The sequence below is a fragment of the Apodemus sylvaticus genome, chromosome 1 (genome assembly GCF_947179515.1).
Source record: "Apodemus sylvaticus chromosome 1, mApoSyl1.1, whole genome shotgun sequence".
Classification (NCBI taxonomy): Eukaryota; Metazoa; Chordata; class Mammalia; order Rodentia; family Muridae; genus Apodemus; species Apodemus sylvaticus.
Window position 1 is genome coordinate 167,121,756 of NC_067472.1, and position 18,894 is coordinate 167,140,649.

The 18,894-nt window shown below is 39.9% G+C and overlaps 1 protein-coding gene across 1 annotated transcript; it reads left to right on the plus strand.

The window, feature by feature from the left end:
* The first annotated feature begins 9,433 nt into the window (after positions 1–9,433).
* LOC127691879 (mas-related G-protein coupled receptor member B4-like) lies at positions 9,434–10,504 on the plus strand. The gene has a single exon (XM_052191834.1). It carries the CDS (start codon positions 9,527–9,529, stop codon positions 10,502–10,504), a length of 978 nt encoding a protein of 325 aa, XP_052047794.1. The 5' UTR covers positions 9,434–9,526.
* Positions 10,505–18,894: the final 8,390 nt, after the last annotated feature.

The window sequence follows — 18,894 nt, forward strand, 5'->3', positions numbered from 1 at the left end:
TCAGCTCATAGTCAAACAGAAAGAGTATACATGGGGTAAGTTGAAGGCAATTTCAGACCAGCTTCATCAAAGAGTTTACAGTCCAAGCACACGCTCAGAGATGTACTCTGGGCAAGGACAGGCAGGACACTTCAGTGCAGGCTGGCATACAGGGATAAGCAAATCAGTCAGATTAGACGCTGCATCCAACTGTATTTTACTATTTCTTCCTGCTTCAGAAGAAGAAACTGAGCACTCCATTGGTTGAGGAGTCATGGAGTCCATTGTTGTGGCCCTCCACCTTGAGTTTGAATTTCTTTGCTATAGTTTTAACTACCTTTGGGCTTAATATTCATTTACCCATTTGTCACTGTTCTTAATTATCTATTGTGCTCCCTTGTAGTGATCTGGACATTTGTGATATAACAGGAAAGAGAAAGTACTTGATGTCTACCAAAGCTACTCTACTTCTCCTTTTACAAATTTGGAATGCAGTCCCAGACACCTATCCTGATGAGTGAGTGGTATTTCCTTCATAACACTTACTCTGGGTCCATTTTTCTCACTTCATAGACTCCTCTCATGACTACTGTTTACAGTGAGGGCTTCCATTCTCCTAAACCTGAAAATGAAATCTCATCCCTAGAACAGAAAGTTTAAGTCAAATTGCCATCTTTTCCTTACATAACCTTAGATGCTGAGTAGCTGTGCTCGAGTCATCAGCTACTTCACAAGCAGTAGAATAAAAGTTCTTTTGGAGGCTGCCCAAATACAAATAACTTGAGTTGGTCATAAAAGGAGGAAATAGTAATTATTTGGAGATAGGTAGACCTAAGTGGATGGGATGGGAGAGGCTGATCTGTGAGTGGAAAGGGGGCAGATGCCAAGAAATAGCTTAGAGGGCATCTGGAAAAGTCTCTGGTGGATGACTTGTGCCAATATTTATAGTGGAAATCACATGGTCTGCTCAGTACTTTTATAAGCCTCACCTGGGTCAAAAACTTTCACTCAGCTCCTGAAGGCAAATCCCAATTCGAGAGCAAGGAAGCAGAGTCTAGAATCAATCTGTGGAAGGGTCTTCTGCCTTGTCTTCTCTCCACTTCTAGAACAAAAAATGGAAGAAAGGTAAGGATATATCCCAAGAATGTTCAGAGTTACTGCCATGGTTGAGTTCACAACCCTGTGTTGCTATAACAACATGTAACATGCATGGACAAGGCCTTCCTCCTGAGAAGGGATGAGACAGAGGCTTCCCTTTGAAGCAGAAAGGAGTCCTGTTTTAAACAATTTTCTTACTTTCCCTCAAATCATTCAAATTTGTTCCTGCCATTCCTTTAAAGAGGAAGATGATATGTATAGTCTGTTTCCCAGGGCAGAAATCTGTAAGGAGGTGAATTGTTTGTTGGTTCCAAAAACTGATCTGCCATATGTGTATGTTGCCTCTTGGAAGAAACAAATGGTTGGTTGTGAGTAACTGAAGAAATACCAGAGAAAGTGTTTATTCATAAAAACCATGAGTTCTAGGGACAGAGGAAATGCATGTGGGCTATGAGAAACCAAAGTAGTGGAGCAAGTTGTATACTCCTTGGCTTCAATAATCAGCAGAGGTAAATGGTACTGGGGAGAGAGAGAGAGAGAGAGAGAGAGAGAGAGAGAGAGAGAGAGAGAGAGAGAGAGAGAGAGAGAGAGAGAGAGAGAAGAGAGAGGGGGATGCCATAATTATAACTATGTTGTTTTAAAGAGATAATTGAATACACAGGGAAGCTCTGCTGCTGTCAACACACAATTGACTAGGAGAGAAATAAAAAACAAAAATACCAAAGCTCTTTTCTTCTGCTCTCCAAGGCCCTTGAAACATCATCAACTGCCTCAAATAAAAGGAAAGTTACAGAAAGGAATGCTCTTAGGTCCCAGATCAAGAACTTCTATAAGTTGTCAGGTGGTGGAGAGAATGATGGGAGGAAACACTTCCTCATGTGCTAGACTTCTTCCACCACTAGGTTTGCAGATTAAACTGTCATCCCTATCAGAGTTATTTTTGTCCTGTTTGCATCTTATTCTTCCAATGCTGCTTTTAGAGAAGTTTCACTCACAGTGATAAACCTGAGATTAGGCTGAAGTTTGTAAAGGGAAACATAGTTCTTATTGGCTATAATAGAAGAGTACAGACCGATAGAAGAACACCTTAGCAAGAAAGTTGTTCTGCATGGATTGCCAGCTACACCATGTCAGACATAAGAACTGCAGCATTGCTGTTCCTCAGACCTAAAGTGGCTTCAGCTCACTGTGGGCAAGGACTCTCAGTCACATCAGAGTGTCAGTGTAGGGAAGATGCAGAGAGGAGCAGGAGGATTGCTCCTCCCCTGACACAACTTTGCTGCATTTCTCTACTTGGCTCTGAATCTTCAGTTTCAGGTAATGTTTTGATCATTGGGATCAAAAGAGTGTAAACTAGATTCCATTTTAAGTTAAAATTCAGATAATTTATTAAGAGAGAAATTAAGATCCTAGGTCTCTCTAGCAATCTGTAAATGTCTTGGATGTCTCTCAAGCACGGTATCATACAAAGATTTTGGTACATTCTCAAAATCAGGGGACAACAATGCAGAACAGAGAAAAAACTTCAGAAATGAGGTAGAAGAAGGATATTCAAAGATCTGATATTAATGTGATTTTCAGAATACCCTTTTGTACATCTAAACATGCTTCCTCCCTGAGACAACATCACGACAAATGTTATTTAAGGAGAGTATGCTCAGAGTTGAGGTAAATAAAGAAAGTGATTGATGCATGACTTAGTTCTTCTAGAGCTCCACATTTGATGGTGATGGGTACAACAGACCATGCAAACATATGTTCAAGTTGTGAGTTAACATAAGCAGACATAGAACTTTTGTTCTTCCTTCCTCTGTCTCAAGTTACTCAATGTAAGAGAGCTGGTTACTCTCAGAGTTAATGGAAGAGACAGCCCCAGCATGCATCTCTGCTCCATTGGAGGATTATGTCTTTCCATCAGAAAGTCTCCTGCTTTGGTGACCGTTCTAGAATCTGAACCTGTATTTGTTTAAATGTAGTAAAGAAACCATGGATCCTAATGATTGCTAGGAGTATTGACTTTGGAGGACAGGTTTGGGAGAAATGGGAGACAGATTACTACAATTCCAGGCTGACCTCAGACTCCCTAGGTCATGGAGAAAAGTGATGAACTTCTGATCTTCCTGACTCCACCTACTAAGCAGTAGGATTACAGGTGAACACCACTTTACCACATTTCTACTGACTGCAGCTGATCTCCACTGCCTCCATTCTTAGCCCCATTTGATGCTTCTTCCCTGCTGCTTCACAAGTTTTCATTCATCCACAATTGTTATTGCCATCTTGTTTATAGTGTGGGCAAGTTTCCTGTGCTTTTTCTTTAATACTTTCCCATCAACACAGAATTGTACTTATGAAGAGTTTGTAAATGGATTAATACTTTCCAGGTTAGATGGCTTAATGTATAAATAATTGCAGTACAAGCATGAGAACGTGTATTCCAGCTTCCAGAATAAACCAGGCCTGAAAATACATGCCCATCACTTCAGTGCTGAGAATACAGAGACCAGAGGATCCCTCACTGTGTTGATCTGCTGTTGAGTCTTTGAGATCCATGTTTAGTGAAAAACCCTGTCTCAAAAATATGAGGTACTGATCTATTGAATAAAATTTGATATCAGCCTGTAGTTTCTACAAATGCCTGTGTGCACACAGTGCACATGGACATGTACACACATCCACGCATGCATGCACACAAGCATTCATCAATGCCCACATGCATATACATTGCACTGGTCCTGAGGCATTGTAATTCATAATATGAAATGAAGACCAAGTATAATAATTCATCCTTTTGTGCTACAATTTTTCCTTAGAAAACTGGCAACAAAAAAAAAAACCCCAGTCATTCTGTACACCATAAGCTCTAGGGAGGATTCCAAGGGACAACATAGGTAAGCATTTAAAGAATAAAATAATTTAGGCCACATGGGAGCTTGTCTTATTCCTTTAGCAACTAGGTTCTTGTTGCCACAGTGACTAGAGTTCACTATTCATATTTCAAATGCTGCACATTCTTGCCTCTATTCAGTCTGCACCAATAGCTTTTGGCATCAGAGAAAATGCCCCATCTTCTAGAATAGACTATGGAGGAGGCTCATGTTATGTTAGGTGTGTCTCTCTTTTCTCTGCTCTCCACTTAGCCACCCTCCCTTAGACATGCCCATCTTTCATGTCCTTTGCAGCAGCACTCAGACCACACCTTCCTTTCCTTTCCTTTCTCTGCTGAGAAATCATCGCAGAATCACACCCAGCTGCAGGCTCTATGTCTAAGAACATCTTGCTGCTCAACAAAACTGAACTGGGTCCTTAACACATTATCCTTCCCACAATCAACATCAGTGATTTGTCCATGTATGAATAATTCTAAAACAGCTCAGAGCAGTCCACAAATTTTTAGGAATATTGAGAATTTATGTATGTATGTATGTATGTATGTATGTATGTATGTATGTATGTATTTCCATTTTTAATCCAGTTTTTATTCCCCTCCCGGTCCACCCTCCAGCTGTTCCACATCCCATACCTCCTTCCTGCACCCCTGTCTCCACAGTATGTCCCTAACCTACCCTCACCCCACCAGACCTCTGAATTCCCAGAGGCCTCCAGTCTCTTGAAGGTTAGGTGCATGTTCTCTGACTGAACCCAGACCTCACAGTCCTCTGATGTACATGTGTTGGGAGCCACATAACAGCTGGTATATGCTGCCTGTTTGGTGATCCAAAATCCTAGAGATCTTGGGGGTCCAGGATCACCAGTGAGACTGCAGATCCTCCTCCAGGATGGCCTTCCTCCTCAGCTTCTTCTAACTTTTCCTTAATTCAATCACAAGGGTTAGCAGCTTCTGTCCATTGATTGGCTGCAAATATCTGCATCTGACTCTCTCAGCTGCTTGTTAGGTCTTTGTGAGGGTAGACATGATAGGTCCCTTTTTGTGATCACGCCATAGCCTCACTAATGTTTTCATGCTTGGGGCCTCACCTTGAGCTGGATTCCACTTTGTTCCTGTCACTGGACCTTCTTTTACTCAGGCTTTTCTCCAGTTCCATCCCTGCAAGTTCTTTCAGACAGGAATAATTCTGAATCAGAGTTTTGACTGTGGGATAGCAACCCCATCCTCCACCTAACACCCTGTCTTTCTGCTAGAGGTGGGCTCTACAAGCTCCCTCTCCCAACTCTAGGGCATTTTATCTAGGGTCCTTTCCTTTAAGTCCTGAGAGTCTCTCACTTCCCAGATCTCTGGTACATTCTAGAGGGTCTCCCAACCCCCTACCTCCTGAGGTTGCCTGTTTCCATTCTTTCTGCTAGCCCTCATGGCTTCAGTCCTTTTCCCCATCCAATATCAGCTCGTGTTTCCCTCTTACTCCACCCTGTCCCCTTTCCCTCCCATGTCCCTTCCACTCCCTGGTGTTTGCTTTCTTTTTCTTCCCAAGTAGGACTGAGGCATCCTCACTTTGGCCATTAAGCTTGTTTACCTTTTTGGGTTCTGTGGGCTATGTCTTGGGTATTCTGTACTTTTTTTGGCTAATATCCACTTATTGGTGAGTACATACTATGCATATCCTTTTGGGTCTGAGACCTCACTCAGAGTGATATTTTCAAGTTGCACCCATTTGCCTGCAAAACTCAGGATATCCTCATTCTTAATAGCTGAGTAGTATTCCATTGTGTAAATTAAAAACATTTTCTGTATCCATTATTCTGTCATGGGACCTTTGGGTTGTTTCCAGCTTCTGGTTATCACAAATAAGTCTGCTATAAACATAGTGGAACACGTGCTCCTGTAGCACAGTGGGGCATATTTTAAGTATAGTCCCAAGACTGGTATTGCTAGGTCTTCAGGTAAATCTTTTTCCAATTTTCAGAGGAACCTCCAGATTGATTTCCAGAGTGGTTGTACCAGTTTGCAATACCACCACCAAATGCTGCAGAGGGTGTGGAGAAAGAGGAATATTCCTCCATTGCTGGTGGGATTGCAAACTGGGGGGAAAAAAACCTCTGGAAAACATTTTAGCTGTTCCTCAGAAAATTGGATATAGCACTACCTGAGGACCCAGCTATATCATTCCTGGGAATATATCCAGCAGATGTAATAAGGACACATGCTCCATTATCTTCATAGCAGACTTACTTATAATAGCCAGAAGCTGGAAAAAAGCCAGATGTCACCCAACGGAGGAATGGACACAGAAAATGTGGTACATTTACACAATGGAGTATTACTAAGCTATTAAACAAACAATTTTTGAATTTTTTAGGCAAATGGATGGATCTAGAAACTATCATCCTGAGCGAGGTAACCCAATCACAAAAGAACACACATGGTATATACTCCCTGATAAGTGAATATTAGTCCAAAAGCTCAGAATACCCAAGATACAACTCAGAGACCAGATGAAGCTCAAGAACAAGGAAGACCAAAGTATGGATACTTTGATCCTTATCGGAAAGTGGATCAAAATACCAATGGCTTACAGCCAACCAATGGAATGAGCATAGGGTCCTCAATGGAGCAGATAGAGAAAGGGCCCAAGGAGCTGAAGAGGTTTGAAGGCTTACAGTAGGAAAATTTATATAAACTAACCAGTATCCCCAGAGCTCCCAGGGACTAAACCACCAACCAAAGAGTACACATGAAGGGACCCATGGCTCCAGCGACATATGTAGCAAAGGATGACCATTTCAGACATCACTGAGAGAGGCCATTGATCCGGTGAAGGCTTGATTCCCCAGAATAGTGGAACTCAAGTCAAGAAATTGGGGGAGGAGGTGAGCAGGAGGAGGGGATGGGATAGGGGAGTTTCAGAGAGGTAACTGGAAAGGGGATACCATTTGAAATGCAAATAAAGAAAACACCTAATTTTAAAAAAGAACATTTTATCCTAAAATGAAAGAATATACCTTCTTCTCAGCACTTAATGTTATCTTGTCCAAAATTGACCATATACTCAGTCACAAAACAGACCTCAGCAGTTAATAAGACTGAAATAATCCCATGAGGCCTATTAGATCACCAAGGACTAAGACTGTTTGTTCTTCAATAACAACAAAAACAATAGAAAGCCCACATACACAAGGAAACTGAACAACATTATACCCAATGATAACGTTGTCAAGGAAGAAATAAAGAAAGAAATTAAAGACATTTTCAAATTGGATGAAAAATGAAGGGCCAACATACCCAATGAAAGCAGTGCTAAGAGGAAAACTCATAGCTTTGAGTGCCTCCAAAAAGAAACTGGAAAGTGCATAGAATAACAGCTTGAAAGTACATCTAAAGACTCTAGAACAAAAAGAAGCAAATACAGCCAAGAGGAGTAGATGGCAGGAAATAATCAAACTCAGGGCTGAAATCAACCAAGTAGAAACAAAAAGAACTATACAAAGAATCAACCAAACCATGATCTGGTTCTTTGAAAAAAACAACAAAATAGATAAAACCTTAGATAATCTAACCAGAAGGCACCTCTGTGTATCCAAATCAGCAAATCAGAAATGAAAAGGGAGACATAACAAGAGATAGTGAAAAAATCCAAAAAATCATCCAAACCTACTACAAAAGAATACACTCAACAAAATTGGAAAATCTAGTTGAAATGAACAATTTTCTAGAAGGAATTTTCTTTTATTGAACTTTAAAATGGTTGATTCTTTTTTTACTACCATTTATCTAGTCCTCTTATAATAGTTATTTGTTTCCTAAGGTCTCATGACCTTGAATCTTTTTCTTCCTCTCCTCTGGAAAATATCGCATTTCCTTTTAGATAAGCTGAGCCCACAACTTTTCTGTGGCATCTTTATTCTGTTGAGATGTCAACAATGTGTGGATCAGAAAGGTCAAAGAGAACACTTTAGCTGGCTTAAAGTAAGAAACCTGGTCATAGAATAGGAGAGTGGTAGTTGAAAACCACCTTCTTCACATGGTATTTTGTCCAAACCTCTATCACAAGGTTGCTATGATCAAGGGCAAGGGGAGGACTATTTAGTTGAGATTGGAGCAGAAACAAGAAAAACCAGCTCTCATGGGAGCTGTGGCTGCGTTGATCCTATTTTGGCTCCTGCTTCTGTTTCATGAAGCTGAGCAGCCCCTTGGCAAACAATTGTGCAGATGACTGAGGAGCTACACCACCATCAACTTCATCAGCTGTTTAACTAGTACCACTCTGCCTATTTTAAGCTGTTGGTGCCCAGATGGCTCCCTGAAACAAAATCGAGTGCTCCAAAAGAATGGGGTGATCTTGGTAAACACAACTGAGTTTGTTAGGTGATAACTTTCGAAGCTCTTGTATGAGAACAATTTGCAAGGTCTTCTGAGTAGATGCTTTCTCTGAGCTCTGTCTGAGCATACTCAGATGATTTCCCCTTATTGAAGGCCTCTGTGTTGGATAAGTTAGACAGGATCCTGTAAAGCAACACTCTCTATACAGAATACTGTTCAGGCTAAGATCGGCAAGCACAGGAACTGCCCTCATTCTGCACTGTTTGTCAATGTAGGAATGAAAAGGGAATACCAGGGTAGTTTGTCTTTTCTCCAAATGTTTCTTTGGCTTTATGAATGGGAAACAGAGGCCTATCAAGGATGTTTGTAAAGGGGAGAGGAATGGAGAGAAAACTCTAAGCCTGCCCAGCTATGCTGCTCTCTTTTCCAGACTGTTTGCATGCATTGAGAGTTCTCACAGTTCTTCTCATGGATTGGGACACTATTCCTGAATGGAGGAGCTCTGTTTTTCTCTGCAGCACAGCCCACACTTCTCATGCCAGAGACATGTGCATTTGCCTGTAGGGACAAGTCACAGCCAGAACATTTACTCCAATTTTTCAGCTACTTTTGAATGTCTAGCTCATTTGTTACAGTTCTTAGTTCTCCAATGTACTCCTGCAGAGAACAGGGCACCGGTGACATAATAACTAATAGAAAATTGCTTGATGACCCTCAAGGATTCTCTGCTTTCTAGGTTTCAAATTTTTAAATGAGCACCAAACCTTTCTAGCACAAGAAACATGGCTGTTCCCCTACAGATGACTCTCATTCACAATTCCATATTGCCTGTTTGATAGATCCACTCCAGTGACTGAAGGAAGATATGGCTTTTGCCAACAGCTTCAATTTTCCTATACCTGAGATGAAATCTCAGTCCTAGAACAGAAAGAGCATTGGTTTCAGAGTTCTGTCTCTTCATAACATAACCTGAAATGCTTAGAAACTGTACTGGGACCATCACCTACCCCATATCATATTGGTCTGCAAATTAGACCAAATAGTACAAACTAGATTTAAAAGAAGTTTCTAGTGCTTCTGGAAGGTTGGTACATTATTTCCCCTGTGATTATGTTTTCCTCTCCTTATAGACCTGTGCCAGACATTCCTACACAGTCACGTGGTCATGATAGAGAGTATCATCTGTTCATATCTCTATTTCTTTTCAGGAATGCCAGTGGAAAATTCCTAAGCATGGGCCCAACCACCCCGGCCTGGAACATTAACAACACCAAATTGAATGAAACTTACTACAAATTGAATGAAAGCTCCTGTATCAGTAACTTCACTACCCTGGACTTTCTTACTGTCATCATTGCCATGGCTGGGCTGCCAGGAAATGCCATAGTGCTGTGGATTCTAGGGTTCCACATGCATAGGAATGCCTTCTCCGTCTATGTCCTCAACCTGGCTGGTGCTGATTTCTTGTACCTTTGTGCTCAGATTATGTATTCCCTGGAGTGTGTTGTTAAGTTAGATAACCGCTACTTTTATTTTAACCTCATTGTATTAATGTTTGTTTACCTTGCAGGTTTGTGTATGATTGCAGCCATCAGTGCTGAGCGCTGCCTATCTGTGATGTGGCCCATCTGGTATCACTGCCAAAGACCAAGACACACATCAGTCATCATGTGTGCTCTGCTCTGGGCTATCTCTCTACTGTTGAGCCTCCTGGTAGGGCAAGGCTGTGGCTTTCTGTTCAGTCTTTCTGAAGATTCTTTCTGTAGTATTTGTAGCTTTATCACTACTGCATATATAATAGTATTATCTGTGGTTCTTTGTGTGTCCAGCCTGGCCCTGATGGTCAAGATTATCTGTGGATCACACAGGATTCCTGTGACTAGGTTATATGTGACCATTGTTATCACAGTGGTGGTCTTCATATTCCTTGGTATGCCCTTTGGGATCTGCTGGTTCCTCTTGACACGGATTATGAAATTTAAAAGCATTTTCTCTTACTATGTTTATGAAATGATAGCATTTCTGTCCTGTGTTAACAGCTGTGCCAACCCCATCATTTACTTCCTAGTTGGCTCCATTAGGCACCGCAGGCTACAAAGGCAGACTCTGAAGCTACTTCTGCAGAGAGCCATGCAGGACACTCCTGAGGAAGAGAGTAGAGAGAGGGTTCCTTCACAAGTCTGGGAAACTGGAAACAGTCTGGTGCAGTAGTTGAGAGAGTCCTTGATCAGACATAGTTTCTCTGAGATTCAATTTTGCCTTTCTATATGTAGGCAATTTTTACAATATTTTTTGATTGGTAGGAAAAAACAGTCATTTTATAGAAATTTTGGGAAATGGGTTTGTTACATAGAAACTGACTACAGCACCCTAAAGCTGCCTTATTCAGGCCTCACTGAATCCCCTATATAATCACTTGGGGCCAGAACAGCTTCCAATGTGAACAAATGCCTCCCTCAGAACAAGGATCAAGCTAGTGCAACAAAGGTCAGAATTTCTTCCATCACTGATCTTGATAAAGATTAAATTAATGTTATATTTTAAAGAAATGTCCCTATCTTTTACAAGTTGTTTTCTAAATATTAACATAAATTAATGGAAATGTCAACAATTCTGGTTCCTTCAATATCCTCACACTTTAGAAAATGTGCATAAGTTTATAATGTTTCTAATGTAAATTGCTTTGTAAATAAATATGCATCTCTAGGACTGCCTATTCTAAATCTCCATTCACCTACTGCAGTCCTTAACTTAAATTATTTGCCATTTTCTCCCACTGAAAGACTAAGGACAGGTTTTATCTATCAATATTCAAGCACACTCAAAAGGAAATGGATAATGTATCCTGTGTCTCTCTTTGTCTTGGCTAACATTCCATGGTCATGTCTTTCCTCTTCTTCCCAGTCTTTGTCCTGATTCTCTCTCTATGACTGTCTAATCCCTCATGAAAAACATTTCAATGAGTGTCATTGAACTTATTTTCTCTGGGACTTGAACCTCTTCTAAATGTACATTATTCCCAGGAGTGTGTAGCATCCATAACTGAATTATGTGTGTTTATATAGTTTCTTTTTGAAATATTTTGTTTGAAATAGAATATCACTGTCTCCTTTCCCTTTCATTCCTCTGGCCCTTCCAGCTACCATCCCTTAAACCTTTTCTGTGTCTCCCATCCTACATAAATAGCTTCTTCATTTTTCATTATTAGTGCTATGCACACGCACACACACACATATATATACTATATATGTATATATACATGTGTAAGGTACACATGCTGAGTCTATTTTTGTTGTTATATATATTCAAGGTTGACCATTCTGCATTTGACAACCGTTAAAGGAGCTCAGTCCTCAGAGAGATTAATTTTCCTTTTCCCAGTAGTCATCAGTTGCTTGTAGTTCTTTGTCTAGGACTGAGACACTGTAAAAATTTCCTCCATTCACATTGATATGTATATTAATATTGCAATTGGCTCCATCTTGTTTACACAGCCAGTCCTAGGACAGACAGTTTCACAACAGAATTCCTGGTATTCTGGCTCCTACAATCTTTCTGTAACTTCTTCCATGATGTTCCTTGAGTCATAGATACAGAAGTTGTGATGGAGATATGCTCATTGGGCTGGGATAACCACAATTTGTTGATCTCTGTGTTGTGTCCAGGTGTTGGTTTCCTGTGATGGTCTCCATTAGCAATAAAGAGGAGCTTTTTTAATTAGCAGTGGTAGCTACATTTAGCTATGATATAAGGATAAGATTTAGAGTTTAGTAAGGAAGTATGCTGGTCTAACAAAGTAACAGTAGTAGATTCTTTTTGAAGGTCCATGACATCACTATCCCCAGGAAGCTGCCTAGATTTCTAGTAATAGACATGATTTCCCTCCTGTTAACTGAGCTTTAAATCCAATTAGAGAGATGTTGGTTGCCACTGACATGTGACACTCTTTATATCTTTATGGATACATTGCCATTCTAGTAATTGTCATAATTCATGGGTAATGGACCTTTGTAGGATGGTTTTCTTGCATCCTTCCCTTGGCAGCATCCATAGTATCTTCTGTAACCATGGAATCCAGACTTCAGGAAAGAGATCAGATCAAGCTTGAATCATCTAAGTCCTTTGTCCTAAACATGAAGTGTCTTCATCAATGAGATCAACCTTCAACGGTGGGGTACATCTACAATCTATATGGCTTTGATAATCACGGGGAGTGCATTGGATAATCATTCAAAGAGAGACTTCTCATGTCTAGAACTAGTTCTTGTGAGGATTGTGGTCAGCCTCAGTGGCTTAACTTCCTTTAAGATATGTGTATATGAACATATGTGTGTGTGCATGTGTAATATATAGTATTCTATTTCCCACTTCATATTATCTATATCCGGCTATTCACTCACAAGCTCCCAACATATGGTTCCTTTATATTTTTCTAGTTTGTTACATGTTGCATATGTATACCTGAGGATTTAAAACTGGGAGCTACAGATAATAGAGACCACGTGGCATCTGTCTATCTGGACAGGACTCCATAAAATGAAAACACTTCCTCATGGGTAAGAAACAATCATCCAAGTAAAGAAGAAACAAACAATAAGAGATGATCTCTACCAGTTATACATCTGACAGAGGATTAGTACTCAAAATATATAAAGAAGTCCAAAAACAAAGAGTCCAAGAACCAAATTACCATTTGAAAATTGGGCCTGGGACATAAACAGGGAGTTCTCAGGAGAATAAATAAAAATTGCTAAAACAATCTTGAAAAGTCTTTTTATCATCCTTAGCAATTGGAAAAATGCGAATTAAAACAAATTTGACATTTCATGTTATCCCAGACAGCATGCCTGAAATCAACAAAACAACTGACAACAAATTCTGCCAATGTTGTGGAGAAAGCAGATATCCCTTTCACTCTTGTTAGATAGCCACTCTGCAAAACAGGATGGAGAATCTTCAGAGGAGGAAAACTGTATCTGTCATACAACTCACCTATACTACTCACTGGCATATAACCAATAAACTGAACATTCTATTCCACAGATACATGTTCACCAGTGTTCATTGCCACCTTTTTCCAATGGCAGTGGAGTGGGAACTATCCAAATGTTTTCAACTGATAATTGGAAAATGAAGATGTGGTACATATACAATCAAATACCATTCGGTTGTAAAAAAAAAAAAAAAAAAAAAGTGAAATCAGGAGATTCACAGATAAGCCTAGAAAATATCTTGAGTAAGGAGATGCTTTCTATAAAATATGTCAATTTTAAATGCTACTGTATTTAATAATTTAAAGTGTAATTAAGAAAAATGATATGTACAGATTAAACAAATTCATAGTTCAGCAAATTTGCTTGAATAAATGTAACTACTTGACTCCAAACTAAATCAAGTTGTAAAATACTTTCTTGTTTCTGTGAATTCACAGTGTTCTTCCAGTCCTACCTCTGCTTTGGAAGTCAGTACTGTTCATATTTGTGCTTCAAAGTAAAATTGAAAGCAAAATTATAAGAGTATATCACCTACCATTTTTTCTATATTTAGCAAAAGCTATTTTAGGGAAATTTTCTGAATATAATTTTACCACATAGAGAGCTTGTGTTTTAAATTATTTTTATCTCATCTTACATATACACTTCACATTTTTTTAAATTTTCCCATTTTCTCTTACCATGAAGATTTAGTAACCACCAGCATATCATGTAGTCTCTTTCCATGTATTGACACTTTAAAATATATTCCCTATGAAAATGGGATTTCATGTAGTCCATCTATACAAAATGATCCTTTAAAATACATTCCATTTGTAAATGAAGTAATGCAATATTTTCTCACTACACTGTTCTTACTTTCATTTGAGTTAAATGGTAACTCCATTTAAATTCCATTTATACAGATAAATATACATATACATCCATATATATATATATATGTGTGTGTGTGTGTGTGTGTGTGTGTGTGTAATATAATAGGAAATAGTAGTTGTTAATATAGCTTTCCAAAAGGCCTACAACATTATCCTTGTCCATGCCCAAATTCCACCCTCCAGCTAGCCCTCTTATTGAACTTGGACTTTGAAACAATGTTGAAAACACTAAGTATTTTGTGACTCTTGAAGATGGACTATGTGAGTTTTACATTATGAAATGTACATGACATTTTAGGATAAAGGGCAAAATGTTAAGGTCTGAATATCAAAAATCTTCTAGGCTCATGTTTTAAATACTTATTGTCCTGATAGTTATTCTAGTTTGAGATACTGTACAAATACCAGGGTCTAAGTGCACCCATATTGAAACCATAAACAAGAACTCCTCTTTTAACAGTTGAGGGATAACATGCTGTGTGTGATTATCACAATGTCAAACTTCACTTCTCCACTGTTGAAAGAAATTGAAGAAGATCTCAGAAGATGGAAAGGCCTCCCATGCTCATGGATTGGCAGGGCTAATATAGTAAAAATGGCCATCTTGCCTAAAGCAATCTACAGAGTCAAAGCAATCCCCATCAAAATTCACACTTGATTCTTCAAAGAGCAATTTCCAAATTTATCTGGAAAAACAAAACACCCAGAATAGTGAAAACCATTCTCAACAATAAAAGAACTTCTGGTGGGATCATCATGCTTGACCTCAAGCTTTACTACAGAGCACTAGTGATAAAAAAAAAATATTGCATGGTATTGGTACAGAGACAGTCAGGAAGATCAATCGAATAGAATTCAAGACCCAGAAATGAACCCAAAAACCTATGGTCAGTTAGTCTTTGACAAAGGAACTAAAACCATCCTGTGGAAAAAAGACAGCATTTGGTCTTTTTTGACACAAATGTTGCTGTGTCAACTGGTAGTCAACATGTAGAAGAATGCAAATTGATCCATTCTTATCTCCCTGTAAAATGCTCAAGTTCAAGTGGATAAAGGACCCCCAAACAAAACCAGATACACTAAACTTAATAGAAGAGAAAGTAGGTAAGAACATGGAGCACATAGCCACAGGGGGAAATTTCCTAAATAGAATACCAATAGTTTATGCTCTAAGATCAAGAATTGACAAATAGCACCTCATAAAATTGCAAAGTTTCTGTAAGGCAAAGTACACTGCCAATAGGACAAAATGGCTACCAACAGATTGGGCAAATATCTTTACCAATCCTACATCCAATAGAGGGCTAATATCCAATATATACAAAAAACTCAAGAAGATAGACTTCAGAGAACCAAATAACCCTTTTAAAATGTGGGGTACATTTGGACCAGGGAGCCAGGCAACTCCAGAGCCTTTTGTGAAGGTCTTGTCAGGAGAGAGTGATCTCCCTGCAGCACTTTGACTTCTGAGCACCCAGGTGAGATCTCCACCTTTTCTCTGAAGGGGAACAGCTAAGAGCACACAGGGCATAAGATCAGTGGAGCAGCAGGGACAGAAGTTATCCCACTGCCATTTGTACTGGGGAGCCGGGCAACTCGAGAGTCTTCTGTGCACAAGCCCTGACAAAAGAGAGTTGCTTTCCCAGGAGTAAGGACACAGGCATTCAGGCCCACAGAAGGAACAAGCTTCAGTCAGAGACAGCAAGACCAACTAGCACCAGAGATAACCAGATGGTGAAATGCAAGCACAAGAACCCTACCAACAGAAGCCCAGGCCCTTGGCAACATCAGAACCCAGTTCTCCCACCACAGCAAGTCCCAGACCCCCCAACACACCAGAAAAGCAAGAGTTGGATTTTAAATCGTATCTCATGATGCTGATAGAGGGCTTCAAGAAAGATTTAACTCCCTTAAAGAAATGCACCAAAGAATTTTCACCTGAGGAATATCAAATGGCTGAGAAGCACCTAAAGAAATGTTCAACATCCTTAGTCATCAGTGAAATGCAAATCAAAACAACCCTGGGATCTCACCTCACACCAGTCAGAATGGCTAAGATCAAAAACTCAGGAGAAAACAGGTGCTGGTGAGGATGTGGAGAAAGAGGAACACTCCTCCACTGCTGGTAGGGTTGCAAGCTTGTACAAGCACTCTGGAAATCAGTCTAGTGGTTCCTCAAAAAATACCACTCCTGGCATATACCGAGAGGATTCCCCAATATGTGATAAGGACATATGATCCACTATGTTCATAGCAGCTCTGTTTATAATAGCCAGAAGCTGGAAAGACCCCAGATGTCCCTCAACAGAGGAATGGATACAGAAAATGTGGTATATTTACACTAGAGAATACTACTCAGCTATTAAAAGCAATGAATTAGTGAAATGCTTAGGCAATTGGGTGGAACTGGAGAATGTCATCCTGAGTGAGGTGACCCAACCACAAAAGAACACACATGGTATGCACTCACTGATAAGCAGATATTAGCCCAGAAGCTCAGAATACCCAAAAAACAATTCACATATCACATGATGTCCAAGAAGAAGTAAGGAGAGGAACCTGGTCCTGGAAAGGCTCAGTGCAGCAGTGTAGGGGAATACCAGGACAGGGAAGCAGGAGGGAGTTGGTTGGGGAACAGGGGGAGGGAAGAGGGCTTATGAGACATTCTGGGAGGGGAGATCCAGGAACAGGGAAATCATTTGAAGTGTAAATAAAGTATATATCTAATAAAAAATCACTTTTTACAGAAACTCTAGATGTTGCAGGGATGGTGTGAATGATTTGAATCCTAGCTATGAGATAACACTTTCACAAGGTCAGAGAGATGAGAAAAAGCAGTGTTCCACCAGAAGCTAAAGCTAATAGAAGGCATACAAATTGAGAAATGTAACAAAGCAAACAAAAAAATTATACATGTGTTTTGAAGAAAAAAATTTTTGTTCTTAAACTATAAACACTTGAATTACTAAAATGATTAAAATTTCATTTAAAGAAACTGAGGGGGGTGACTATAAGAGCTGAAGAGGTCTGCATCCTCAAAGGAAGAGCAACAGTATCAACCAGCCAGACGGCCCAGAGCTCCCATGGACTAAGCAATTAACCAAGGGTTACACATAGCTCCAGCTGCATATATAGGAGAGGATTGCTTTGTCAGGCATCAATGGGAGGAGAGGTTCTTGGTCCTATAAAGGCTTGATAGATGCCCCAGTATAGGGGAATCGAGGGCAAGGATATGGAAGTTTGGTGGGTAGAGGAATACCCACATAGAGGCAGCAGGAGGAAGGATGGGAAGGGGACTTTCAAGGAGTAGGGGAAACTAGGAAAGGGGAAAGCATTTGAAATGTAAATAAAGAATATATCCAATGCAAAAAAGAAAAAGGAGTTGCAGACCTGTTTGAGGTAGTTCCTTGGGGTGATTACAATTTTCTTTCCCAGGATACCAGCAGTCCAGTCCAATATCAAACACCAAACATGAATCAATACTGCTTTTTCATTGTCAGGATACTTGCATTCCTGCCCAATAACATCAAACAAATCAGAAGCAGCACCATGTTCTATGAGAAAGATCAAGGCTCCACTGAATCAGCACGAGCCAGCAGAAGCAGATAGAAGCAGCCAGAATACCACAAGAAGTTCCTAGGCATGTTTCTCTCTAAGAAGTGACAGAGTGAAGACCAGGAAAGACCAGTGAAGCATTACAGACCTAGAAATGCAGAGTGTCCACCTCCTGTCTGTGGGGATATCATATTTATATTCTTTCTAAATATCATGTGTCTTCTCAAGTGTCTGTTTTCAGCAAAATACCATATACTCTCTCACAAGACAACCTCAATAAAAACATATGACACCACTGAACTTCTAAAGAAACCAAAAACTTCCATTTCAGGTTCTTTCCCCCCTCCCTTTAAACATCATCAGCCCATGGAACTTTCTGATAATTTACCCACATAACACAAAACAAGTCTCAACAAATAAAACTGAGATAATAGCATGAATACTACTTGAAAACCATAAGTTCTAAGAATTTCATGAATTCATTGTTTCTAATGGCTGAATAGTACTCCATTGTGAAATATACCACATTTTTTGTATCCATTCCTCCATTGTGGGACACCTGGGTTCTTTCCAGCTTCTGGCTATTATAAATAGGGCTGCTATAAACATAGTGGAGCATGCATCCATATGGCATGTGGGTGAATCCTCTGGGTATATGCCCAGGAGAGGTATAGCAGGGTCCTCCGGTAGTGTCATGCCCAGATTTCTGAGGAACCGCCAGACTGATTTCCAAAGTGGTTGCACCATCTTGCAATCCTACCAGCAGTGGAGGAGTGTTCCTCTTTCTCCACATCCTCGCCAACACCTGCTGCCTGCTGAGTTTTTGACCTTAGCCATTCTGACTGGTGTGAGGTGAAATCTCAGGGTTGTTTTGATTTGTATTTCCCTAATGATTAATGATGTTGAACATTTCTTAAGGTGCTTGTCAGCCCTCCAAAGTTCTTCATGTGAAAACACTTTGTTTAGCTCTGTACCCCACTTTTTAATGGGGTTATTTGGCTCTCTGGGTTCTACCTTCTTGAGTTCTTTGTATATATTAGATATTAGCCCTCTGTCGGATTTAGGTTTAGTGAAAATCCTTTCCCAATCTGTTGGTTTATGTATTGTCCTTTTGACAGTGTCCTTTGCCTTACAGAAACTTTGTAGTTTTATGAGGTCCCATTTGTCAATTCTTGAT